General features: G+C 40.5%; 1 protein-coding gene across 3 annotated transcripts in view; it reads left to right on the forward strand.

Annotated features, from left to right (window-relative positions):
• The first annotated feature begins 6,985 nt into the window (after positions 1 to 6,985).
• The window catches only part of LOC142495268 (uncharacterized), a 228,965-nt gene continuing 222,729 nt past the window's right edge, over positions 6,986 to 13,221 (forward strand). For 2 of the 3 annotated variants that reach the window (XM_075600499.1, XM_075600500.1), the window contains exons 1-2: positions 6,986 to 7,229; positions 12,554 to 12,722. In XM_075600499.1, the coding sequence (XP_075456614.1) occupies positions 12,593 to 12,722 (130 nt within the window). In that variant the 5' untranslated portion in view covers positions 6,986 to 7,229; positions 12,554 to 12,592. The remainder of the gene's footprint in view (positions 7,230 to 12,553; positions 12,723 to 13,221) is intronic. The other variant, XM_075600501.1, reaches the window with a different exon arrangement.

Here is a 13,221-nt window from a genome sequence, read left to right on the forward strand (position 1 = left end):
GAGGAAGAGGCAGGTGGCGGTAGACGCCTAACTAATTTGGGGATTGGCTTTGAACTGCTATTCTAGCAGGCATGAGGGATAAGGTAAGGAGACCAGAAAACTGCTTAGCTCTCTGTAGGTACTGTATACACCAATTGGGAAGCTTACAAACTATATAGGGGACAGTGTGTTGGATATATACCTGGCATCTGGGTGGTCCAAAAAAAGTTGGTGGGATGTCAGTGGTGTGGAGTTGTTGCTATAAATGATGCCACAGACACCTACTCCCAGGAAGGGGCCGTAGGTGCACAGTACTCAAAACTTTGGGAAGTGCTAGAATGGTAGTTTAATGACAGCATATGCAAGGGGTGTTTTGGTTGTCACTTAAAGCACAACTGTTATGTTTACGGTTGCAGTAGCTCGGTGTCAAAGGCTGTAGGAAAGTGAAGGCGGTATTAGGAAGGAACAGCTGGAGAGGTTGCAGTACAAGGTAGGGATGCAAGTGAATGCAGCTGAAATGGTGCCATGGCTCAGCTATGTGCCAATATGGTGGCTGCTGAGATGTTACATGAGGGGTTTGATAAGGTCTGTGGAATTACCATGGTTTAGAAAGAATCGTAAGTCAGGGGATGAGGAGGAGGGGCGAGAGTGAAGTTAATCAAGGAATTGGGGGAAGGGAGGATGGAGGGTTCCTTCGGACATCTTCTGCTGTCTAAGCTAAGAATATGCCCAATGGATGTGGTACCCAAGAAAGAGATGGCAATTACCCTCTTGATGCATTACTAAGGTACTGAGTTAAAGAATTTCTCAACTTAAAAAACGGACACAATGTTTTATGGGCCAACTGTTGCCTAAATACAAATGTTAACAAATAAAGGCATATCGTATCAAAATGCACCAATAGGGTGATATGATGGGGTATTTAAGAACGCATTATGAGTTATACAAAATATGACTCTTGACGAAGCTAAACTAGTGAAACGCTGCTGTACTTTTCCCCAGACTGGAGGCTTAAGAGACTGGAAGTGACAGAGAGAAGTCACGCAGGACACGGTAGCCGAGCTGGACAGTGGTGAGATTCCAACAAACACTGCTACATTGTTCTGTTTAAAGTATTTATTACTCACATGCACATAATCTATGGAAACATTGTGAGTATTCATTTAGATGTTTCCTATTTTTTTCACTTATATATATATATATATAAAAAAAAGAAATTAAATCGCCTGCACTATTGTTCTCTCTCTTTTTGGGACATTCATTGCCTCTACAATTTAAGCTATTAAGGAGGTGAGTCTTGCAAGCAGAGTCTGCTGATCCCACATCAGATGTGTCTTGTAGTAATGTGCGCTTTTCCTTTAAAAGAAATGTGAGTGCACTTTTCCCCCACTTTTTGTGTATTCCCATTTCAGCGGAAACATATTGCACTATTTTGGTGTTTCTATTTTCTGGTCATCTGGAATCTGCACTCTTCATTTTAAAGAGTTTATCATTTGGAAGAACCCTGAAAACAGTTTATAAGAAGGCCTTTAGAGCTGCATTTGTTAATCAATTGTGAAATTGTAGATAATAAGTATATCACTGTCACATTATTAAATAGGAGCGCCCTTTACACTTTTCTTTTTGTTCTAAACAAGGACAGGAAGACAGGGCCAGTCAGCCAGCAAAAATATTGTGGGGGGGGGGGGGGAGGGATGTTGTAGAGGGATGAGGGTGTTGTGGGGGGAGACGGTGGTTGTAGGTGGTCTTGGGGGGGGGGGGTATTAGGGGGTGAGGACAAAGTGTGTTGTATTTTATTTTTAATATATTTTTTTTTTCATATTTTTATAATCTGTCTACTTTTTTGTAATAAAAATGTTTTGAGACATACAATTGTTTGAAGTGTTTGCTTGAATTTTCACTATTAAGGAATTAGTGTTTGAAACTTACCTGTCTATGAGTAATGTAGTAGTCACAAAAAATACTTTAATCAACTTCTTATGCCTCGGGCATTCATTCAATGAAATACAGACAGTATGCATTCCATCCAAGTGGTGTAGAGTGCACATGCACAGTAATTGAATGCAACATATACTGTATGTGCTCCATCCAATTGGCATATACCTATACCACGCATGCGCATAAATTCAATAGAACGTATGTGTTCCATACAGTATACATAGAGCACGGATGCGCAGCAGTGTTCCGACAAAAACTGTTTAATTAATGCATCTACCTCTCGATTATCTTACACGTGAAACTGTACAAGAAACAGCCAGGGCATTTTGGTGGGAAAAGTTTATATTTTTTTCCCCAAGTCTTTGTTACTTCTGTAACTGTAAAAAGCAATACATATTTTCATAAATCTTACTACGGTGTACAGTACAATACAAGTTTCTCTAATTTACTTGAATAAATGTAAATGTATAAAGACTGACTCTTACCTAAAGTTTCCTAGCATTGAAATTGTGAATGGGAATAAGGGGTGTTTTACAGTACACAGAACAGCACAAAACATGAATTACTGTAGCAATAGCCTTGGAATACTGTGCATTGAATTTAGGTTAAAGACACACTACTGTGCACCACCTATCATTATTGCAACAGTCGCAAAACACCATTTCAAAGCTGCGACATGCAAAGAAGTACTGGTGAATTGCACTTGGTTTCACATAGTCACGGGAATGGTAAGTCTTGCTACATCTGTATCTGCCAGTCAAGTCACTGGCAGTTAGCGCAGGATCGATCTCCGATACCAATGATCAGAGCTTAGTGAATCCATTGTGGCATATTATTCACACACTTCACTAAACTCATTGACTTGAGTGGCAGTTAACACAGGGTTGAGTTCTGATACCCCTTATTGAAGTTTAGTAAACTCACCCTCAGTTTCTTCCATATGATTCAAGGAAGATGTGCTCCCAATAAGCTGTACTTGTGAAGTTTTTCAGCTGTAAACTGGGTTACTAGTGGGATGAAGGATTTAAAAGAATGAGTGTCCTATTCTTAAACACAGTCTTTAATGCAATTGAACTCAGTTTGAATCTCAGTGTATGCTCCTTGTTATAATAATTAGGTCACAATTGCCCTGTGAGTTAGCCTTCAACATTTAAATTGCAAGAGCTTCTGGAAGGGGATTTATGTAAAATTATATGTATAATGAAAAGGACACTACAATATATATGAAAAAGGCACTGTATTATTACTATAATTAGAGTCATTTCCAGTTCCTTGTTGTTTGCATATTTCTTGATTATTAAAGCTTCTGAGACTAGTCTTTCCCAGACTAATGTGTCATTGCATTTTTATCCTGGATGCTGCATATTTTAGAAGTCAAGGCACACACATGCCGGGCATGCCAAACGGCAATCTTCTGCTTGGTAACTGACAGAACTTCATTAAGTATCATCTTTCTGCTTCTAGGAAAGGCAAAATCCTGTAGGTTATAAGTAAATAAAGACATTACTATTTTTCATGAGCCTATCCATCATAATGACAAACATTAAGAATGGATTGTAGGGAGATTTGTAATGATTATGCAAATTAGGAAGGTGAGGCTCTAATTAGCATTTTCAGATATTAAGTGAAATTGCACAGAATGGTAGTGAAAGTGTTAAACATTTAGTGTACCAGTGCATTAAATAGATATACATTGAGTATCACTGCCAACATGAGATACATCATCCAATTTCGGCAGTGTTTGTGGGACCTATGTTGTATACTAAGCCCTGAAGGCACAAGGACACATTTTACAGAATGTATTATGTTCATTAATTGTAGACTGATGCCTAGCTGAGGAAAAAATGCAGTTCAAATTCCATAAATGAAATCAATTAGAACTGGCTTTTAAGACATTCAGAATTGGAAGTATTTTATCCATAAAATTGTTTTTACAACGATATACTGTAGCTTCAAAAGATAAATCAATTAAAGTATTTTATAAATGTGTGTTCAATTAAAAAATAAGAGGATGCTGAGGCAATTTGTGGGAAAACGGGTTAGTGCAAAGAATCAGAACTAAACACCCTTAATGCCGAAGACTGGAAATTTAGAGAGCTACATTCTGTTTACGATAACAGTAAGAATAGCGAATGTGTTTTTCTGCCCTGAGAAGAAATCACATTTTACATGTAATAATGAAAGACTTGAAGTAATAGTGGAAATCAATATGGGAGAAAGTGGTTAATGAGGATAGAACAAACAAGCCAAATGATATATTCACTAAGTAAAAAGGTGCAAGTAATCACCACAAATAAACAGAATGGGAAATGTTAGCCTTCATGGCTTTGATTAGGAAGCACTAAGAAGAAACCATTGAGGGTCAGGGGGAGTCAAGATCAGAATACTTTACATAAGCATTTATCATAATAACCAACACTGAGAATGGATTGTACAATGTAGTAAGTGGTCAACTTATGGTCAACAGCATTCCAAAAGGAAACACGGCACTGAATGATTTGTAATTACACATCTTATTTTAGAAAGCTATCCTCACACAATAAGTCAAACAAAGGTGATCACCACTATAAACGAGAACAGTTACATATAGCCTTGTAAAGTGTACAAAAGAGATATGGACAATTTCATTAATATATACAGATGTGTGGTTGGAAACCACACTTACTGGTATAAGAATGCTCTGTAGCTGGAAAAGAAGCGTTTCTAGGGTAACACCTGTATAGAAAACAATAAAGAAATTATTTTTGTTATTAATACTCATTATTGTGATGCGGGGTACCTCTGCCAGATATCCTCAATCTGTACCAGAGCCTGTAGGGTAGGTTCAACCCTTCTATATTCCCTATAGACTTCTGTGACACAGGTTACAACTAGCCAGATACAGGGAGCTAATAAACTTTTTGTTTATTATTTGCAAGGTACAGCAACAGGTTAATCCAACAAAACAAAGCAAATATCAACTAAAGAAAGGGATTAAACACTTCCTTTCAGGATGCCGCTGAAGTTTAGCAATCCTGAGCACTTCAGTCCTTGTCAGTGGCTCCAGTGAACCCATCTTCCAGTCCTGAATTGCAGGTAATCCTTTGGCCACTCCTCCAGACATTATATATGTTACACATGTACCCCCACCCTCTGGGAGATACTGCTTTAGTTACAAGGGGTTGTGGTGTGGTCTACTTGTGAGGGTCCAAGAGAGCTGAGCTGTCTGCGATTGAATGGAGAGCAGGACAGGCTATTGATGATCTGATGTTCGTTCACTCAGGATGGTTAGCGCCTCCCGCTGTATTGGGCTCCAGGATGTCCAGAGATCAGTCCCCAGCAAAGCATAATTATTTCCCTTCTGCCCAGGGACTGACACTCAGGCAGGATTATATAAAAGCAAGTGGCTTTATTGGCAGTCACTTCAGTGTTCTTCATACAGCAGATGCAGGGGTCTCAGAAGATTCCAGGCCTTTGGATGGTGCTTGCTCTCGCATTGTGGAGCCTTATATCTTCTATAACCAGCCAGCCCATGATGGGCTTCCTGGCCTCTCCCTCCAAGCCGGAGGAGATAGCACACACTTATGCCTAAGGGAAACTACGCGTGCTACTATACCTGTTTGCTCACAGGAGGCATAAGCCTATGCCGCTGGGAGACTGGGGTGAGCTCTTTCACCTTATCAGTGGAGCACCTCCACCTATGAGGGATCCCAGCATTGGCGGGATAATCCCTCACAGGAACCAATCACAATAATGAATGATACACACACAAGGTGTATAAATAATATTTACTGAACAATAGCAATATACATATATACAATAATAACTGTAACTTACAAGGTACACTCAATACCCCAACACGTGGTGGTTCCCCCAAAGTAATGAGGGTGCGGTGACACAAATATCCAGGGTGTCCTTCCTAGTCATTCCCACCCAATGTGAGGTAGTGCTACCCCTGTGAACCGTTGATGCACTTAAAACTTTCTGGGCACACCTGTACCCAGGAACAGCTGTCAGATAAGGATAAGTCAGGTTCCACACACCGGGGCCTCCGACACCAATCCCCTCACTCCTTAGGGTCCTGATCCGCCTCCTGGGTGAGTTCCAGCTGGAGTGTCTCACTTGAATGTCCTGGATCCTGTGACCTGGTCCCAGGGCACCGCGTGGCCGTCCGATCACCGGTGCAACAGCACCACTATACCTTAAGGGGAAGTGTCCCTATCTGGGCCTTCCCGGCAATACTCAGCTGGGGTGACTCTGGGGCCTAAGGGGGCAAGCCTAGGCCTAGTCCAGGGGCACTGCTCCCTGGACACTACCTGCTCTCTTGCCGCCCTCCGTCAGACTGACTCGCGGGGTGTTTGCGCGCCAAGGATATCTCCTTCCTTCCTCCTGCTCGACCCCTATTGGTTGGGCAAGCACCATGTGATATATCCTAACCCCTGAGGATCCTGGGACTTGTAGCATGTGTGGAGCTACCCAAGATGGCCACCGCACTACCTGACTGTGCATGCGTCACCTCGTCGTTCTGCGCATACGCGACGCACAGATGGCTGCCCCCGCAGTCCTGATACTATGTGGAGCTCCGGCGGGCATTGCAGCAGTTTCCCCTCATTGGAGTTAAGGAGGGGGCCTCTGCTACATTAATAAATGGTGTTGCTTTTTTAAAAATATATCATATGTGTGTGTGTTTTTAGTCACTAAGTGAAACACACTTTCAAGGGACAAACGTTCAGAATTTGACATGATGTGCAATAGAAAAAGCAGGGTTTCACAATGAATTAAAGATACTTAGATTGGACTTCTTCCCCTCCCTCCCCCTCCCAAAAAAACTACCATGTACTGTATACAGTAATATGAATATATAGAAAAGAGTACAATGATCTTAAAATATTACACTTTTCTGTTGGGATTAAATCATGGCTAGAAGAGACATGCTTGCGTATCAATGTTTTCCTGATCACTATGTCTACCACAACAACATTAATCATGATATTTGTTGTCCATACCAAATGCTGCTTTGCAGCCAAGAGAGTATAAAACATTTCTGTCTGAGACTCGCCCATAGCAACACATTGGACTGTAAGGAAACATAGTGACACTTGATTCAGTAGAAGACCTGTTCTGATCAAATATTTCACAGGAAGGAGAGAATGAGAAATCAGTGCACCCATTTAAAAGATATTTCATATTAACAAGTTCTGGATAATTTCAACAGCTGTTGGATTATTTTTGAAAAGTGGTTTCCCCACTGGGTGGAGGCATGGAGCCTTGTACCAGCAAAGTGATTGAATAAGCAGAAAAACCAGTAAGCTTGCAAACATAGAATTTATAAGGTATGCTTCTTATAAACAGTACATTGCTGTAACCAGGGAAACAGAGCACAGAAATATGGGGGTGGGGAGGGTGGGGGGGGGGGGATGTAAGAATTAGTACATTTCAAATAATATTTACACGTATGTGATTCTACTCGATAGATGCAACTCTGAATGTTTTGGTAATGTTCTCTCCACAATATGCTATTTTTTTTCAGCTACCCTTTATTTTTTTTTATTAAAATGAATCTCTAGAGATATTTACTTGTAATTGTTTAGAATCTGTGGGACAAAATAACAGCTGTTTGGTGATAAATGTATACAAATCTAGTGTTTGCATTTGCAAAGTACCTTGCATTTATTTTGAAATACATCAACATAAAAAGAGTACTTATAAACTTCATCGATTTGAAAAATAGCCTAAAGCCCTAGTGTATATACAGTCAAGTATTTAATTTACATTCAGTATATTATCAAATGATGCAGATAAACATATTGTCATATTATTGTGTATTATTTTATTCTCATACATAAGACTTTTGAGATGTTCCTGTATATTTCACTGGTGGCAGTGCCTTTGCACCCAATGCTGCAACACATTTGATAAATCCCTTAAGCATAGCATTTTGTAGTTAAGCAATACATACATTATTCAAGTCAATGAAGAGAATGACAACGTGACCAGCCAAGAAGGCAGAAAAAGTGCCCAAGTTCTCTTTGTATTATCATAAGATTCACAATCCAGATAATTTAGTAACATGTGTTTTGGCACATCTAATTCCATACTGTAAATCCTTAAGAATATCAGTAAAAAAAAAAAATGCTTGTTGCTTTCAAATGTTCATTACGTGTTATAAATATATTGATGCTATAAAATGATATAGCTAAAGCCCTGAAATGATGTACCACTTGCACAGTTCTATACATAATATGAATGGCAAGCGTAAATCACTCTTTAATGTGAATTAGGCAAACCGTTGACAAATCCCAGACAAGAAGAACCGATAATAAAGAACTAACTCATTTAGAGACAGAAAGATATGGATTCCTTTTTACAACACAGCAATTGTGGGAGAGATTCACAAAGCTCTGATAACAGGTATCTGAGCTTGATCGGCATTAATTGCAAAATGTTACGCCGGTGCTGCCTGCAGACCAGACCCGTCCCTTATACTGAGGTGGGGCCGTATATGTGCACGCACCCGCAGCAGAAGGAGCGTGTCCGGAGTGTGGTGTTTTGGTGTTGCCAGGTCAGGTGGAAATAGCTGTAGCAATAATTGCCGGTACCGGTAAAAGAAGAGACATAGTAGTTGCTGTTAGCCAAGGTCAGGTAGAGGAGAGATCCGGAAGGTCGAGGTCCAAGCTGAGATCGAGGGACGTGAGAAGCCGTGTAGTCAGGAAGGAGACGGGGTCGAGAGCCAGAGAGTGTAGTTCGTCAAGCCGGGTCGTAACCTGAATAAGCGAAGACAAGAGAGAGCCAGAATAGACATCCACAAGGAGAGACTATGTCGAGCAATGTGAAAGTGGCAAGACAGGCAATATATAGTGCAGCTGACCAATAGGGAGTGGAGGCAGACCTGGAGGAGCGCGTGGAGCTGTCCTGGATAGGTCCCCATGGTTGGCAGGCAGGTGAGCAGGTTTGGTCTGGAGTAATAGCCTGCGCGTTAGTTGGGGGCGTGGTTTCACTGCTAGTGCAGTGAATAAATTATCTTCACCCGGCAGACTTGAATGGCAATTCTCATTGATGGAGATCCAATAACCCTATAGAAGCATCATGAAATATATGTATATATATATATATATATATATATATATATATATATAGCCTCTTTATCTCAACCCTAAGTGAGATCTGGTCTGCTACTAGTATATTTCTTGCAATGTGGTGCGTACCTGTGAGGTATCAGGAGGGCTGAGTGGCAGTAACAGGACAGCGTTTACAGGGTACCTTTGTTCATGGTTGCAGCGCCTCCAGTCAGCGAGGATCCTCTGGGATAGTAGGATGGTCCAGACTGACACCTTTCTTTAGCCCAAGACAGTGAATCACACTTGCATATGGTTCCATGGTATTTATTGCATTGGTTAAGATCTTACAGCAGGTACATCCCTTTTCTTTCTTCCCCTAAGAAAGTCACTTCAAGGCTTGAGGCCCATCCACGTTTCCTCCTGCATGGTGCTCCTTCTGTATCCCCTTATGGGAGCAGGGAAGTTGTTGCTCACTCCACAAGGGGAGGAAAGAGACACACCCACTTTTGGGAGGGAGACAGTTTATATACTCTGGGGTTGGGCTTGTAACCCTACCCCATAACAGGGCAGGTCTGAAACTGACAGGTGTCACATCTGCACATGTCACCCAGCCAGTACCTCCCCCAGGCTGATACTCCCTGGCTGTTGCTAGGCCCGCTTTTGGATACATTTGCTGCATCCAAGGCTGCAATAGCAAACAAGGCCTTCTGGAAGAATTAACCCATCCACTGTCTGTACCTAACATGATTTACACTGGTAGGGCCCAGGGAAATAAGTAGCGGCTGGAGGCTAGGCTACAATCTCCCCCTGGTGAAATTCCAATGGCTGTGTTTAGACTACAGTACGCATAACATCACATACTGTACAACAACCTGTAAATGAACCCAAGCACAATATGCATTAACATGTGTATACGTTTAATACATTTCAATACAGTAATACCATACAGATATCAATCCCTGGCTGAAACCTGGATCTAATGTGAGTGGTACTTGGGCAACCTCAGTAGTAGTGGGCCGGGTCGGACTTCTTGACCATATTGCCCTGACTATCAGATACCTTAAAGGAGTAGCATCTCCTTCTCGCAGAGTCAGAGATATACTCCACTCTGTCTAGGTGAATATTGCGGCCCATGAGTACTTCAGTATTAGGTGATACCTTTTTTATTTGGACTAACAATTTATGTCATATAAATATATACATATATATCACAAATGTCCACCCGTCTGTCACACTCCCGATCTGCTACGACCGTTTTGCTACCATGCCATGTTATACAGCAACAGATAAATTACTTCAAAGCTTACAATTTTAAACAGGTACTTAATCATCATTAATTCTGCAAAGTTAAGACTGTTAATCTGAAATTGATATTACTTTCAGTTCACTTGCATTTCCCATCGCATGAGCGTGGGCAGTGCTGGTTGTACAATTAATACATTTGGTAGGATGTTGGGCTTACATATCTGCTTCTTTAGAATCAAAGGAGTGCAAAAAACATGATTATGTTCAGATGTTAAATATGAGATTATTGTCAGAAGGAAAATAATAACATGCAGGCTACAGTTATCGAATCGTGGCTAATTGCCCTGCAGACAGTTTAGTTTCCTAGCTCAATTTGCATATTTGATCTTGTTTTAATTTGATGTGACTTATGCCAGAAGCTTCCAGAAATCACTGAGTAAAGACCTTTAATGGTGGTTCTGTCATTTTCTCACTTTACAGAACAAATACATTCGATTTGTAACAGTAGCAATAGCTAGCTCCTAATAGCTACAGCAAATGGCAAAATACATTCATTTTTATAGTAGGAAATCGCTATTCACATTTCACTTTTGTTGCTTTATCCATCGCCAATTTTGTATTGCTTTCATCATTTATTGATTTGTATAAACAGATAATCACACATTTTTAGGATACAAAAACTCCCAAATATGTCAGAAAGCACATATAGGGGACATACTGTTCACTTTACAGAGACAAAAACGACAATCTACAGCACTATTCTGATTAGAAATCAAATGTTTGAAAATAGCTGTACTACTGTCTGCGTATATGTATGCATGTATGTCTTTATTTATATAGCGCCATTAATGTACATAGCGCTTCACAGCAGTAATACACGTGACAATCATATAAATAGCAAATAGTTCAAATAACAGATTATGGGAATAAGTGCTTCAGGCATAAAGTAACATTGTAGAAGAGGAGTCCCTGCTCCGAAGAGCTCACAATCTAATTGGACATAAAGTACGTCTATATTTACTTTACAGGACCGTAAGACATTCAAGTGAATCGTCTGTATGGTGTTCTGTCATCAGAAGATGCGTTATGGAATAGCACCGATACTACGGATTTATATAGACGTTGAAATTTGATTATCTCTCTTTATGGGAGAAACACCTTGCACAGCACACTTAATTACAGCTAGTGTTTGTCATAAGCATAAACAAAAAGGTAAACTACTTGCCAACACAATCTTGCCAGGTTGTAATGAGATGTATATCAAATTTGGTTTAGTAAAATAAAGGTGAGTATTCTGCATACATTTGATAGATAGACCATATGCATTTAGTGTATAATACACAACAGGTTACCACACGATCAAACTGTGGCAAATGAAGTAGGCCCTCTGGTAGCTTTCAACTGGAATCGTGACGTCAGCTCCGCGTCCCGAACAGATGGCACACTATGGACGCCGTCTTTCCCTTGGCCCAGATCTCATCGGTGGGAACTCCCTCTCGAGGACGGAGGTGGTCGGAGTCCCAGAATGCCGGGTAGCGTTACCACTCAATAGTTTGGTGGTCACGTGGGGGAAAATCCCTTGCGCATGCGTGATGCGGGATATCAGTCCCAATAGTACAGGACCCGGATGAAGCCCTTCAATGGCGCTTTGAGCGTATGGCAATAACTCGGTATTCGTGACAGATGTAGACCGATCTTCCGTTAATGCAGAATGTAAGGCTCACAATAATCATAAAAATGCTGGAATAAGCACTTACACAATAAAATCAGTAATCCTACGCGTTTCGTAGCTGTTAACGCTACTTCATCAGGGAATGATGAAGGGAATGAATCCCACGAGGGAATTCCCACCGATGAGATCTGGGCCAAGGGAAAGACGGAGCCATCTGTTCGGGACGCGGAGCTGACGTCACGATTCCAGTTGAAAGCTACCAGAGGCCCTACTCCATTTGCCGCAGTTCGATCGTGTGGTAACCTGTTGTGTATTATACACTAAATGCATATGGTCTATCTATCAAATGTACGCAGAATACTCACCTTTATTTTACTAAATCAAATTTGATATACTTCACTATTGCGGTTTTGCGCTGTTGTTTTTTGTAATTTACTGTCTAGTGCTGAGCCACCTCGCTTGATACAGCTGCAACCGCCAATGACACGTATCACTGATACTTTATAACACAAGATATTTTTGTATATAAGGGTTCATATGAGGGTGCACTTTTTCACGTTTACACTAGTAAGTTATAGTATTAGAGGTTTATTTAGCTGCGCATTGTATTTTTCACGTGTAATGAGATGTGATAACATTGGTTTCAAAATAATATATATATTTTTTTTTAATGTGTTTTCAGCGTTCTGGGATTATACAATACATTTTAAGTGAGAAAGCAATGTCTTCACAAACAAGGATAAATGGATTTACGGCCTGGATAAATGTGCGCTTATTTGACTTCAATAACCAAGTCAATAATGTCTTACACGAGTTGTTCCAGGGAACAAATTTGAACCTCCTTCTTGAAAGTAAGTTTGTCTGACACTTAAATAAGTTTACATTAGCTGGATGTACACAAACCACTTAATGATAGGGTAGACAGATTTGGCCTGCTTAACAGTAAATTCAAACACCCTTTAGCACTGAAGAGGTTAACAAAAAAGGAAACCAGCATTAACATGGGTGAAGAGTAGGGTTGCCAGGTGGCTTCTCAAAAAATACTGCACAATGGTGAAAAATGCGGCACGCTCGAAAAGTCGTTGGGGAGGTATGTTATTTATAAATTCTCAGACCGTTATGTAATTTTTTCTAAATTTCCTGCATGTATGCACCAATTTGCACCATTTCATATTATTTCTTAAAAAAATTATTGGGAGGGTTTTGGGGATTGAGCACCCTCCCAGCATTTCTTACGAAATAGAATAGGAAATAGTGCAAATTGATGAAGACTGCAAAATATCATACTTTTCTCAAATATACCAATTTTACCCTCTTTCACTTTCACGAATGCCACATCTGTGTGCATGT

This window comes from Ascaphus truei, chromosome 5 (genome assembly GCF_040206685.1).
Source record: "Ascaphus truei isolate aAscTru1 chromosome 5, aAscTru1.hap1, whole genome shotgun sequence".
NCBI lineage: Eukaryota > Metazoa > Chordata > Amphibia > Anura > Ascaphidae > Ascaphus > Ascaphus truei.